Source organism: Zalophus californianus, chromosome 5 (genome assembly GCF_009762305.2).
Source record: "Zalophus californianus isolate mZalCal1 chromosome 5, mZalCal1.pri.v2, whole genome shotgun sequence".
In the NCBI taxonomy this organism is placed as follows: domain Eukaryota; kingdom Metazoa; phylum Chordata; class Mammalia; order Carnivora; family Otariidae; genus Zalophus; species Zalophus californianus.
In genome coordinates this window covers 93,057,788-93,072,542 of record NC_045599.1, presented here as the reverse complement: position 1 = coordinate 93,072,542, position 14,755 = coordinate 93,057,788, and the positions used below count along the sequence as shown (strand labels likewise).

The 14,755-nt window shown below is 50.7% G+C and overlaps 1 protein-coding gene across 1 annotated transcript in view; it reads right to left on the bottom strand.

Moving 5' to 3' along the window:
* STK10 (serine/threonine kinase 10) overlaps positions 1-14,755 on the bottom strand; it is a 117,734-nt gene that overhangs the window by 79,554 nt on the left and 23,425 nt on the right. Inside the window, exon 2 of the mRNA XM_027605305.2 lies at positions 13,373-13,537. Coding sequence (XP_027461106.1) covers positions 13,373-13,537 — 165 coding nt within the window. The remainder of the gene's footprint in view (positions 1-13,372; positions 13,538-14,755) is intronic.

Below are 14,755 nucleotides of genomic sequence, written 5' to 3'. Positions count from 1 at the left end.
AGTCCCTCCCAATTCTGCCACCCAAGACAGGAGAGCTGATGGCTGCCAAGAGTGAGCACCTAATGCATACTGGCACCGTGCTAAGCACTCCTTTACTGGGAGCAATTATACTTATCCTTCTTTCACAGGTGGGGAAACTGAGGTTTGGTGAGGGAAGGGCTTCCCCAAAGCCACTCAGCACATAAGGGACAGAACCAGGACATAAACCCAGTCTGTCTGACTCCAAGACAGAAAGGCGGCTGTCGCATGGAGCCCTGAGCAAGCCCTTTGCCTCTCTGGGCTTGTTTCTTCCCGGGGAAGCAGACAGGTACTACAGTCACCCAGGCCCCCCGCCCATGGGCAGGGGGCACCCCATCAGCGTGCAAGTCAAGAGGCTTCTGGTTACTCAATAGAGGTCTGTGGAAAGAAGTCCACGGGGCAGCCACCAAACACAAAACAGTCGACACAAAAATGTCTCCCGCTTCTCAGAAGCCTTGTCCCTGTAGGTGGAGTCCCAAAACCTCGGCACCTCTGAGCTCCAGGCCAAACAATGTGGCCATTGAGTGGGGCAGCCCACGCCCACAAGGCCTCCCTGGAACGCTGTGCCTCCTTCCTCCACCCCCAGCTGCGCCTGCCACATTCACAGAAAGCCTGCGGGAGGAACCCTGTGAACTGAGTGGCCTCAACGGGCAGGAAGGGCACTCAGAGCACAGCGGGTGTCCTTGGGGCTCTGGGGGTAGAGGGGCAGTTCTGCCAAAGCAGAGGGGAGAAGGGACAATCCGGCGATCTTCTGAGCCTGTCTAGTACATTCTAAGGCCCCTTTGCCACATTCCCTGGGGTGGGATCAACAGATGAGGAGATGGAGGTGGTGCCGCGTCCTAATGTGCTGACCCAAGTCCCTGGGCAGCTCTGGGGTGCTACTGAGGTGATTCAAATCCGGGGGTGCCTTACCCCTTCTGGTACTGTCCAGCCCAGAGGCCAGGAACATTGGCTTCAGGACCAAAGTCCCCTGAGCCCAAGTCCAAAGGCTGCTATTGGACGACTGCAGGCCTCCATTTCCTCATCCGTAAAATGGGGCAACATATTCCTACCCTGATGCAGACTTGCGAGATTAAATGAGATTGCACGCATAAGAATAACAAACACAGTGCCTTGCACCTAGCCAGAACGTGACAAACGACAGTCCTTGTCATCATTAGGATGGTCATTGCCATCACCACTATCCTCATCACACCACCTTTCAGGAAAGGCCAAGTTCGGGCTTGGAATCGGACTCCGGGGCAGATGCAAACTGAACTTGCAGTCCCTGGGAAGAGACACAGGAAGTTGTGAGTCTGCACAGACATTTTCGCTCTATCAGACCATCGGTCTGCCCAGCCCCCATTCCCTAAAGCCAGCTGTGCCAGGGCCCCTGCAGAGACAGAGAGGAAGGAGCCAGGGCCGTGCCCCTGCCCTGTGGGAAGGGACCAGAAGGGAGGGGTCAGATGGCCTCACGAATCCTTAAGACATGGAGTGAGCAGGGTCATAGGCAATGGCTGCCTGGTAGGAGACACCGTTTTCAACTAAATTTGTTAAACATCCTGTGGCATTTGAGATGGTCCTTAAGGGACACGTAGCATTTGAAACAAAGGGGTGGGGGTAGCCATGCCGCCCAGCAGGCGGAGCCAGCAACATGGTGCAGGGTGGGCACGTGCATCTTACTGCACCCCCAAGATAAGCCCCTGCCTTCCTCAACTCACTGCCTGAGGGACACAGGTCTCCAGGGAACCAACACGCCTGCACAAACCAAGGTGAACACAGGGACTCAGCACTGGAGTCCCACTCAGCTGGGTGCTAGTTCCAGCTCGGACGTCAACTAACAGAAGGACCCCGGGGGCAAGTTCAAGGATCAGAGCCTGGTTTGCTCATCTGTCAAGTGTGGGAACCTGGAGGAGCTGCCTCCTGGTAGTGACGCACCAGGGGGACGTGAGGAAGGCCTGCGGTGCATTCAGCCAGTGCACTACAACCGTTCTTGACAGCAGAGGCTGATGCACAAACGTGCAGCCCGCCAGCGCGCGCCCCGCGACAGCGCCAAGGAGCCATTCCAGAGCAGGGGGGCGCAAGGAGAAAACAGGGGGTGTCCCAGGCAAGTCCAAGCACCCATGCGTTCACAGCACACATCACCGATACTCTGGGGGCCCACGCCCACCCCACTGCCCCTAGAATGTAATTTCCCCGAGGGCAGGGCTCTGTGTCCGTGCCCTCAAGACCCAAGACCGTGCCTGGCCCACAGCGGTGGTCCATAAACATGTGCTGGGGCGGGGAGGGGTGCAGAGAAAGACAGGGCAGCAGGTTCCCACCTACGGGGCAGCTACACACTCAGCCAGCTCACAGACACCGCGCAGAAATACGGGCCTATGGAGCCAGAGCTGCTGATCCTTCCAGCGAAGCCAGATGCCTGGATTCTTAAGGGAAAGATGTCCATTTATAAAGGTTTGTGCTATTTTTAAAAACTGGAAAAGCCTGCCCTCGATGCAGCCTGGGGGCCTGGTTTACGCACTTATCTGCCCATCTAGACCTTGAACAACACCCCTGACCTGTTAGCTAAGTGCCTGGCACAGGGCTCCTACTGTCCGCCAACTGGGTTATGCTGGGTTTCTAACCCTGGACAAAGTGCTGTGAAGTCATCACCCTCCGTGTTCACATGAGGAAACTGAGCCTCTGAAGCATGAAAAGACCTGTCTCGGGTCCCATGGCAGTAGACGGGGCAGTCAGATTCCAACCCAGTTCTGGGTGGCCCCAAAGCCAATGCCTGATGGACGGAAGGGATGTGAGGGGTACGGGAGGGCCGAGGAGGGGATGACAGCGGCTGATGGGGTCGGATGGCAAACAAAACCCACGGGGACATGCTTGGGAACCAGGCAAATCCCTAGACCAGAGTCACCCTGGCTCCTGTGAACATGACACACGGAACCCCAGGCAGGCCATGCCAACAGAATTCCAGGCAGCCCCAGGTCACACCTCCTGTCCATCCACATGTTCAGCTACAGGACTCCACCTGGGCCCGGCCAGAGGCACCAGTGGCGCCAGGAGGATCCACTGGGCCTGAGGTAGAAGCTGGGTTGATCCCCTGGCCACAGGCCCCACTCTCCACCAGGCACTGCCAAGGAACGTTCTGCTGGACAATGGGCTCCCCAGGTGGAGGGGACGGGTCACACACTGCATTCTTTGATGTGCTCCCAGGGGTGCCCAGGGCTGGCACCCAGGGAGGGGCACTGCAGGGGGGAGGAGACAAGGTTCTGGAGCCCAGCTGATCTGGGTTGGAACCTGGCTGTGAGTCAAGACAAGTCACTCTCTCTCTCTCTCTCTCTCTGACCCTAGGTCTTCACACCTGTAAAATGGAAGTGACTGCATCTCTATCCCATAGATTTGTGATAATTCGGTGAGATAATCATGAAAGAGCCCAGCGAAAGCCAGCTATTTTGCTGACTCTTCCTTCTCACCACCCCTCCCTGCTGCCTCTTGATTCACCCTCTAGTCCAAGAAGGTACAAGCACCCCCTCCTGCTCTCCCTCCCCAAGTCTCAGGGCACCCCATCTGTATAAGGGGAATGGCAAGAAAGTAGTAACACATCTGCCTCAAAGGGCTGAGACGCCTGTGCAGACTTCTAGGGGTTTCAACAAAGCGCTACTGTGGATGTGTGTGTGTGTGTCCCAACAAGTGGGTGCTCCACAGACCCAATCCAAGGGAGAGGAGAGGCTCGGGAATGCCAGGTGGCCCCAGGGGAACCAGGACCCTGCAGCCCATGGAAAGGGGGCCTGGCCCACAATACTGCTGCCCGTGGATCAGAGCAACATGGGTCAGGACGAAACGAGCCAACTGAAGTGGAAAGACCTCCTTGAGATCAACCCTTCCAAGTCCCTCACATCGTAGACCAGGAAGCAGAGGCATGGTTACATGGCGCTTGGTTACAGTTACACAGCGAGTGGGTCTCAGATCCAGGAAGATCTCAGGTCTCCTGACGTCAGCCCCGCGCTCCTGCCACACTGAGCGACTTTCTAGATGTACACAGAGCTGCTAGCCACTTTCCACCATCACCTTCTCTTTATAGCTCTGGCTTGTTTAAGGCCAGATAAGCAATCTCTGTCAGCAACCAACAGTTGCCCTCCTAGCCCAAGGCGACAAGCCGCAGAAACCCTGGCTGGGGAAATGTGGTCATATGGTCAAGTGTGGACAGAAGGCCCTCCCATCCACACCCTGCTCTGTGACCCTAGGACCTGTACTTCCTCTATGCAGAATGTTTACTTTCAGACAAGAAGCTACTCTCTAAAAAGCCCCAGTCACTCCTTGCGGGGGGGGGGGGGGGGGGGGGGGAGGGGGCGGGAGGAGGGGAAACACACACACACCCCGGTATACACGTTCAGGAAGCTCACAGAGCCCTCACAAGCCTATTTTTAGACTCCCTAGGCCAGGAGTCCTGGCTTCAGAGCCCACCAGGTCTGGGTAGCTAACTTACAGGGCAAAGGAAGCTGCCTATATGAAAAAATGTGCTCTCACAAACTTTTCTAGGAGCACGATCCTCTTGGTTATCCTTACTCTCCTCAGTTTCGATAGAGATGTGAGATAAGAAATATCTCCTCTCAGTTCTACTCGAAGTTAAACAGCAGCACACCATGATGACAAACAGGCCTCGGTATCAAGAACGCATCAGGGAGTGGTGAGGTCTGAGGCTCATTGGAGAGCACATCCCTGTCTGCGGGGCCCCTAACACTTGCTGCCATGCAGAAAGGTGGCCTATACAGCCACATCTCTAAGAATGTTCAAGGCCAGAATCTGACAAAATGCTAGCAACACATCTCACATGCCAAACAAAGTGTCTGGAGGCCCAATCTGGCCTGAGATCATCAGTCTGCAGCTTACTCCAAGGGTTGACACACAGGTGAGGGGCCATGGCTCACAGCCCATCTGGCATGGTTGATACCCTCCCACCCCTGAATGATAAAGACCCGCAGTTTACAATGGGGGTGAGTCTGCACCCCACCCCCAGGATATTTGGCAACATCTGGAGACATTTTTGGTTGTCAAACTGAGCGGGGAGGTGGGAGGTTCTACTGGCATCTAGTGGGTAGAGACAGGGATGTTGCTAAACATTCTACAATGTCCAAGACAGCCCCCCTCCCCCAACACACACACAGAGAATGATCCAAACCCCAGTGTAGACCCTGGTGTCCACGGGGCTACTCTGGGGGCCACCTTGGCAGTGGGGAGTCAGTACTACTTTGCTGAAGAGGCCCACTGTGACAACTTCCTTTTAGCAAGGCTGAAGCCTGGCAGTGCCCAGACTGAAGGCTTTGGCAGGCAAAGGGACCGGGTTAGAATTTAACAGAACTGGTTTATTTTCTTTTATTTCTGCTTAGGGCAAATGGGTCCTAGTTTTCCATTTAGGGCAGTGAGATGAATGTTTCTTTTTAAATAAGTGTATTTCATTTCTAGAAAGTGAGCCACTTTAAAAAAAGGAAAGGGTAACTATTACAGAGGCAGCAGAATGAATGAGGGGTGGAAGAGGAAGCCCGGCAAGAGTATGGTATCAATGTGCAGAGATTCAGCACTGAGAACAGTTAGTTCCTACCCAGGGGAAACCCAGGAAGACTCCGTGATTCTGCAGACCTCCCATGCCAAGCGGGGGGTCACTGCTCTGATCAGTACTCAGCAAGGGGACTGCTGGGCAAATAAACTCACTGCAAAACTTTCCGAAAACCCGGGGGCACAGGGATTTCTGAACAGGATGGCCAGGCCTGCTGTGTGCACAGGAAGGCCTTTCCTCACTCTGCTGGTGTCGTCATCCACCCTCACACTACCTTCCTTACTATTCTGGGGGGACATGATCACATCAGAGCCTCAGGAAGTAAAAGGCAGAGAAGCCAGAAGAGAGAGAGAGATGCAGGAAACTCGGGGTAGAAGGAGCTGGAAGGCATCCAGGGAATGGGAATAAAGGGCTGGGAGAGGAGAGGAGAGAGGGACAATGGCATTAACTAAGCATCCACTTTGTGCCAGACGCTGCTGTCCCACATCTGACCTGCACACTTAATCCTCATCACATGATACGTTGTGTCACCATCATCTTCCCTTGTGCTGAAGAGATAGAACCCCAAAGGTTGGCTAAGATCCATGCCGGCAAACAGACAGGACTGGAGCCGGTTCCCTTGCTGCAGGGCAAGGAAGAGAACGCATGCATGGGACAGGCACGGAGGAGGAGCCAAGGGACTCAGACACTAACTGGAGAGACGGCTGACGAAGGCGCTGCCCTGCTTGAAGCCCCCAGGGGTTTGCTGACATCTACGATAAGATTGCAACCCCCACCTTCCTGACCCCTGTCTCCCATCAGCCCAACCCAGGCACGCTGCCCCTCGCTGTCTTTGAACGCATCTCACATCAGGGCCTTCCACCTGCTGTAGCCTTGGTCCTCCCTCCACTGGCTCCTTCTCAAACGCCACCTCCTCAGAGATGCCTCCCAGACCACACAAGGAAGGCGCCTCACCCTGTCCCTAGGCTTCACCTCCTGCCGGCTCAAGTTTGATTTCCCTCCTGCACGAAGCCCAAGGACCCCCCTGGCTGGTCCTGAGGGACCCCTTTGGGTGCTCAGACCCAGCCTGCCTGCATCAATTTCTGTATCCAGAGGGCCTGGGACAGGGGTTGGCACAAGGAAGGAATCCAACAGAGACTTGGTTAAATGAATAAATGGAGAATCCTGCTGTCTGCCAGGGCCGCAGGCTTAATTCCCCCAAGATTACCCAAGCTTCTAGAGGCCAGGGCCAGATGTTCTGGGGTGAACAGGTAACAGATTAAGACAGCAGGGTCTGTGCCCTGTCAAAAAGGCTGAGCCGTGGGGCGCCTGGGTAGTGCAGTCAGTTCAGCATCTGACTTTAGGTTTCGGCTCAGGTCACAATCTCAGGGTCGTGAGATGGAGCCCTCGGGCTCCGCGCTCAGCACAGGGTCTGCCCCTCACAGTCCTGCACTCGCTTTCCCCCTCACTCTCTAGAATAAATCTTAAAAAAAAAAAAGGAAAAAGCCTGAGCAAGACCGTGGTCAGGAATGGATCCAAAGAGGCTTCAAAATCCTCACCATGTGCAAAAGCAGGACTCCAGTCACTCTCACCTCCCTTTGATTCCACACAAGGAAAAGTTTAGAGGAATAAAGATTCCTTCCCTCCTTCCTACAGCTACCACTCGCTAGAGAACTGCTTCTTTCAAAAACAAGGCCAAAGTTGGCCTTAGGACATGCTCTGTGGGACTTCAGTCTCCCCAGGGCAGGGTGTGCCCCAAACAGCTTCAGCTCTCTAGAGGGGACCAGCCTGGACTTCCACTCCTTCCCTTGCACTGGACCAGCCCTGGGTGAGAATGAAGGCAGGGTCTAGTCTCCCAGAGGTGACACAGAGACTGGTAACTACTAAAATGTGCATGGTAGGAGAGAGAACATATGGAGCAGAGAGGAAAGGAAAAGAAGGTAAATTCCACCTAGAGGTCTGGGGAAGTGAAAGGCCTCATGGAGGCAGTGATGCTCTTGTTGACCACATATGACATCGGAAGGGCAGGCCTGGGACAGGGCACTAGGTGAGCAAACGTCGGGAGGTGCTGCCTCCAAGCAGCTTAGAAGAACTGGAAAAGAGATCTGGGAAAGCATCCACAGATGGCAGACAGACAACAGCCTGTGTCCTGGGTGTGGAATAGATTCTGGGGAGCCAGGGAAGGGCTTTTTATAAGGCAGTGTAACATGAGTAGGTTCTCTCATCCACGGTCCTTGAAGACTTCTGCATGTCTGGCCTTGTGACTAATTTGCTGTGTGACCTTGGGTAAATTATAAACTAAATTATAAACTTGGGCCATTATAAACTAAAGAAAATTCAGGAGGGCAGCCCAGGGTTTCGTGCACTCACTCATTTTTGGACCCTGGGTCTACATCCAGAGCTGCATTGTCTACACTGTCCAATCCAGCAGCTACCAACCACACTTGAAATGTGCCTAGTGTAGAACTAAATTTATGACTTCATTCACTTTTAATTAATTTAAATGTAAAAACCGACACTCAGTTCCGTTACTAGGAAACGTTTACGAATGTTGAGACAACTTTGCATCTACTTTGTCAACTGTAAATTTTATGACTTCTAAATATAGATTTCTGGTGAAAATTTAGCTCCTGAATTGAGACGTGCTCTCAGTGTAGAACACACGTTGGAGTTGAAGGCTTAGAATGAAAAATGTAGTAAAATATCTCATTACTAATTTTTATATTGATTACATGTCAAAATACTACTTTTGATATACCAGGTTTAAAAATCGTATTATTTAAAATAATGTCATCTGTTTCCTTTTTTTAAAAATAGAGCTATTAAAAAATTTTAAATCACATATGTGGCTTACATTACATTTCTACTGGACAGTATTGGTCTAGAATATTCTGGGTTGTTTTTCCCCCACTTGCTTCATTTGATATTTAAAAGCAGAAGTGGGCCTAAGAAACTATGAAAGGCTTTTGCTAAGACTACAAATTCTGGAAGAAAATGGGCTCATCTTGTCAGATTGTAGGTGGGGTGGTTTGGTGAATGTCCACCGCCCCAATCAGGGGGAAGGTCTATCCCTGGATGCCATGGCAGGTGAAAGGGTCCAGAGCAGTTGGCCAAGAGCCAGTTTCTCATCCCAAAGCCCAAGTCCCGAGAGCAGACCCCAGGTCCAGGATGGGTTTTGTCAAAGACACCACCATGGAAAGATGGCCCCTGGAGCCACACCGGAGGCCTAGGTCCGAAAACCATCACGCAGCAGGAGACACCAAAAAGTCCATGCACCTTCCAACCCTGTATCTCAGAACAAGATTTCTCTCTCCCATACTTTTGCACATGCTGTCTCTCTCTCTCTTCCAACTGCGCTTCCTTCTCCCATCCCTCTGGAGAACTCCCACGCATCCTTTAAGATACAGCTCAAATGTCCCTCTGGCAGCTCTTGCTGACCCAGTAATGTCCCCACCCCACAGCCTTTTCTTACTGCTTTCTGGTTGACCTCGAAGCTTTCACTCTTGCCCCCTCAAACCTGATTTCTTTCTAAAACACAAAATGTCTCTCCCCTGTGGAAAACTGCCACTGAGTCCCCCTTACGTGAAACAGTTCTCAAAGCTAAACAAGCATCAGAGACACCTAGAAGGCTCCTTACAACAGACTGCTGGGCCCCACCGAGAGTTTCTGATTGAGCGGGTCTGTCTGGGCTGGGACCCGATAGCATTTCTCACAAGGTCCCAGGGGCTGCAGCTGCTGGTCTGAGGGCGGTACTCTGAGAACCACTGATCTAAAAAGTTAAGTGCAGGGAATGCCTGGGTGGCTCAGTCGGTTAAGCATCTGCCTTCGGCTCAGGTCATCATCTCAGGGAGCATCGGGCTCCCAGCTCAGCAGGCAAGTCTGCTTCTCCCTCTCCCTCTGCCTCTTCCCCTGCTCATGCTCTCTCTCTCTCTCTCTCTCTCTCTCAAATTAAATCTTTATTTTAAAAAAAATAAAATAAAACGTTAAGTGCAAACTCTTCACCTTGGCATTGGAAGCCCTGCACACAACATGGCCTCCAGTTACTTACTGCCCTCCTCTTTCCACGTGCTGCCCTGATCCTAGACCACCCATTATCCAAATGCCACAACTTTCATGCTTCTGCACCACTGCCCCTTCTGCGGGAGACCCTTTGCCCGTCACCCACCTAGTTCCAGCACCTTCTGCCTTGATTTCACAATGTCTAAAACTCAAATCCTCAAAAATGAGGACATGGCACGTTTAAGGGTCTATAAAACAACAAATGCAGGTGGTAGGGGCAGTTACAGAAGAGGAGGGTGAGAAATGGTTTTGGCCACAGCAGCAGCCCTGGGTAAGAAAGTATCAACCTAAAGGCAACTCTGGGTCAGAACATTCTCATGTATCTATTTAAACAACCTCATGACAGTCAAAGCCCAGTTACAAACTATCCTTCTTCTCTATCTGGTTTTCCAACTCTGCCACTTTCTAGCTGCGTGGCCTTGGGTGGGAACTTACTTAACCTCTTTGTTTCTTATTTTCATCTGTAAAATGGGGAAAAAGCAACTACCTCATAGAATGAAAAGTAAATGACATAATCCCAGTAAAACTCACAGCTAAAAGGCCTCGAACACAGTAAGCCCTCAGTAAATGTTAGCTATGGTTGGTATTATCTTTGGACCTGGGAAAGTCATGAACTTTCTACCTGGCCACAATCAATAATGGGGACAGACATATAAAAGATGTTTTTCTTAATGAGTACATAATCAGCAGTCCAATAAAGGTTGTATGGATGGACAGGTAAACAGATGAATGTTGGGTAGGTGTTGTAGGTGGGCAGGGAGATGGGAAAACTCCTTTGTATAGTATGAAAAATGGCAAAAAATATATATATATGAAAAGTGACTCTGTGAGGCTGGTTTAGCAACAGACACTTCAGATGCTTAAAAATTTTCCTAAAGAGGTTCACAGGCAAGCATACAAACATTCAAAGAGGTCCACCACAACTTTGTTTCTAAGAGAAAAAAAAGAAAGCAGCGTAAATGCCTAACAACAGAGAATGGCACAGTCAGAAGATGGAATTCTACTGAATAATCATATGAAGGTGCTTCCCCACTGACATGAAAAGTGGTTTTTTGTGTTTTTTTTTATTAAGATTTTTATTTATTTATTTGACACAGAGAGAGAGAGGGAACACAAGCAGGGGGAGTGGGAGAGGGAGAAGCAGGCTTCCCGCTGAGCAGGGAGCCCGATGCGGGGCTCGATCCCAGGACCCTGGGATCATGACCTGAGCCGAAGGCAGACGCCCAACAACTGAGCCACCCAGGCGCCCCATGAAAAGTGGTTCTTAACAGACCTTAAGTAAATGGGGGATCTGGCTGGCTCAGTTGGCAGAGCATGACACTCTTGATCTCAGGGTGGTGAGTTCAAGCCCCACGTTGGGTGTAGAGATTATTTAAAAAAAAAATAGATTTTAAATAAAAAGAGTAAAAAGTAAAGTAAATAAGTATGGCATCAATTCTTCTTTTTAAAAAACCCGTGGGTATGGGTATATATGTGTTTATTTGTTTTTAAAAAGCCTAGAAAAATATATCCTAAATGTGGTTATCTCTGGTACAAATATTTGAATGGTTTTAATCTTTTTTTCTTGTTTTTCCTTACACTCTCATTTTTCTCTGTTAACTATATAAATAATATTTGTTTAATTTCTAAAAAGAGAGGGCTTTTAAAAAAGCAGCTCCAGGGCCGCCTGGGTGGCTCAGTCGTTAAACGTCTGCCTTCGGCTCAGGTCATGATCCCAGGGTCCTGGGATCGAGCCCCACATCGGGCTCCCTGCTCCGCGGGAAGCCTGCTTCTCCCTCTCCCACTCCCCCCTGCTTGTGTTCCCTCTCTTGCTGTGTCTCTCTCTGTCAAATAAATAAATAAAATCTTTAAAATAAATAAATAAATAAATAAATAAATAATAAAAAGCTCCATGAATCAGGACAGAGGAAACATGTAGGTGCAGGTGTGTGACCATGAGCAAGAGGGCGTGCCCCTTCTGTGCCTGGGTCCCCGTCCTGCTCACCACCTCCTGAGGCACCTGGAGACAGTAGATGAGGAAGGGTTTTAGAATCTGCGGCTGGCAGTCAGGGGGTGGTTTTATCCCTCCAGTGACATCCAAGAGGCTCCCCAAGGAGATTCTCAGAGAGGCAAAGGAAAGTTGGCTTCTGTGCAGGACTGGAAGGGGACGTAGTGTCAGCAGACAGAGCTCTGGGCAGGGCTGGGGGGAGCCACATGCCCGCTGCCCTCAGATACTGGCTTTCTTCACCTCTGGGAAATGAGAGGATCAACTCTGACGGTGGTTCTCAACTCTCCTTTGGTTTTCTTAAATAGCAGGATTCTTTTCACAAATGAAACATAGATTTCCCCATCAAGCATCAATAGTCTGTTCCTAAAAATCAGGCATCCTGTGCAAAAACAAAAGAGCCAACCTGGAACCTATTTCCCTTTATTTTAAAGTTTTTTTTTTTAATTCATTTGAGACAGAGAGATACAGAGAGAGAGAGAGAGAGCATGAGCAGGGGGAGTGGGAGAGGGAGAAGCAGGCTCTCCGCTGAGCAGGGAGCCCGATGCAGGGCTCGATCCCAGGACCCTGGGATCATGACCTAAGCCGAAGGCAGAGGCTTAACCATCTGAGCCACCCAGCACCCTCCCCTTATTTTAAATGGGAAAAATCATAAAGCACTACTTGTCAACTCCTAACTTCCCATTAATTTCCTAAAATGTAACTAAAGCATAGTAATACTCTCTCTACACATAATAAACTACCATGATAGGGGGTCGAATGTTACACCACCACCCTGCTGACCACCAAATCATGCTTAACCTTGCTGTGTGCAAGCAACATGGACCTGGGCCGGCTCTCCCAGCTCCAGCACCACCAGGGACGCCCAGACCTGCCGCCCCTCGGCTCCCTCTGCAAAACATCTACACGTGGTTCTGACAGTCTCCCAACTACAATTCACGTGAGACTTGTCCTGCACGTGATTTTGTGACAAATGTTGTACTGAGTTTTGGGGATATAAACATGTTGCTTTACATATAAAACACTTGCCAAAAAATAGTCTGAAGAGACACATATGTTCTAGGAAGTGTGGGTTTTATAAACTGAGAGGCATTCATACTACATGAGCGTCCACTGGACAGGATTGTACAGGGTGGACACTCTCTGTGCAAACCGGGGGCGCTGCAGAATTACTCTAGAGAAGCTGGGGGTGATGCTGGGTTTGGAAGGTGGGGCTTGAAGCTGCATCTGCAATGTGCACAACACACTAAGGCTGCTGACGGAGAATGGGGGCTGCTAAGGGGCCCCCTTCTTTAGCACCACTGTTGAAAAGAATCCCCACGCAGAAGCTACGGCTAATAACGATGCCACTATTACAAATAATAAAACAGCCAACAGTCACTGAACTGTTACACCTGCCAGGTACACTTCTAAACACTGGTCATGAATTAATTTCTTTAATCCCTGTAATAACCATAATGAGCTAGGTACCATTATTATCCCCATCTTACAGTTGGAAAAACTGAGGCAGAGAGCTTAAGAACTTGCCCAGGGTTCTCCAACTTGTGAGTGGCAGAGCTGGGATCTGAGGCCTGGCAGTAGAACTGTAGACTTCCTTCCTGCTCTAAACCAGTGTCCCCACCCCCAAAGGCGGGGAGGCTTTGCAGAAAGGGAGGGACGGGGGACCTCGAGCCCCCCTGCTTCACCTTCTTCTCACCCCAGCCCTTGCGCTCAAAGCAGACACTGAGAAAGAGCTGAGGACCTCTGAACCAGGCTAGTTCAGCCTGCCAGGACACAAGGACCCAGAGGAGGCAGCAGGAGGCCCTTACCCACAGCTTCCCGTCATAGTAGTAGGCTCCCAGGAGCTTCACGATGTAGGGGTGGTCACAGGTGGCCAGGATGTCGATCTCCACCGTGTAGTCCTCGAGCTCCTCCTCACTCTTGGTCTCAATTACCTTGGCGGCAGCCAAAGCACCTGTCTCCTTGTTCTTGGCCTGCAAAGTGGAGACAAAGAAGGTCAACGAGGCCTGCCTGGCAGGAAACGGAGCCCAGGAAGCCAGCTCGGAGAGGCCCGCAGGAGTGGGCCGGCAGAGGCCGGGGGTCCACATGGGAATGGTGAGGCCGGAGCAGGAGATCCACTGTTCTTGACAATGGCCGGCGCTGCTCAGTATGTCAGTGCAGGGGGCATGCGTGAGAAACAATGTTCGGCATTTCATAACAACCCTATTTTTTAAAGTACAGCATATACCCATACTATGCGATAAGTAAAAACACAAGAATGGTTTAGCTCTACAAACACCAACATGAAAAGACTGTTGAGTTGTTCAGTAAGAGATCCAAGTCACTGAACAATAAAGTGGTATGACACTTTTTTTTAAAGATTTTATTTATTTGACAGAGAGAGTGCACAAGCGGGGGTTGGGGGGGAGGAGAGGGAGAAGCAGGCTCCCCACTGAGCAGGGAACCCATCATGGGGCTCGATCCCAGGACCCTGGAATCAGGACCTGAGCCGAAGGCAGAGGCTTAACTGACTGAGCCACCCAGGTGCCCCGGTAGGACACTTTTTATATAAAAAATAGAAAACTGGGGGCAGCTGGGTGGCTCAGTCGGTTGGGCACTGACTTGGGCTCGGGCTGTGATCTGGTCAGGGTCCTGGGATTGAGCCCCACATCAGGCTCCCTGCTTCTCCCTCTCCCTGCCACTCCCCGCTTGTGCTCTCTCGTGCTCTCTCTCTGTCAAATAAATATATAAAATCTTTTAAAAAATAAAAAAATAAAAAATAAATAAAAATGAAAAACGTGTTGGTGAGAATGTGGAAAAATCGGAACCTTTGTGAATGGCTGGTGGGAAGGCAGAATGGTGTACTCACCATGGACAAGAGTTTGGGGGTTTATTAAAAGGTTAAAATAGAATTTCCACAGCCCAGCCATTTTACTCTGGGGGATAAATGCAAAAGAACTGAACACAGGGATTTGAGCAGGTATCTGTCCACCCATTTTCACAGCAGCACTACCGACAAAAGCCAAAAGGTGTAAGCAAGCCAAATGTCCACCCGCAGGTGAATGGAGAAACAAAAAGTGGTACACACATTCAATGGAATATTATTCAGCCTTAAAAAGGAAGGAAATTCTGGGACACCTGGGTGGCTCCATCGGTTAAGCGTCTGCCTTCAGCTCAAGTCATGATCCCAGGGTCCTGGGACTGAACCCCGT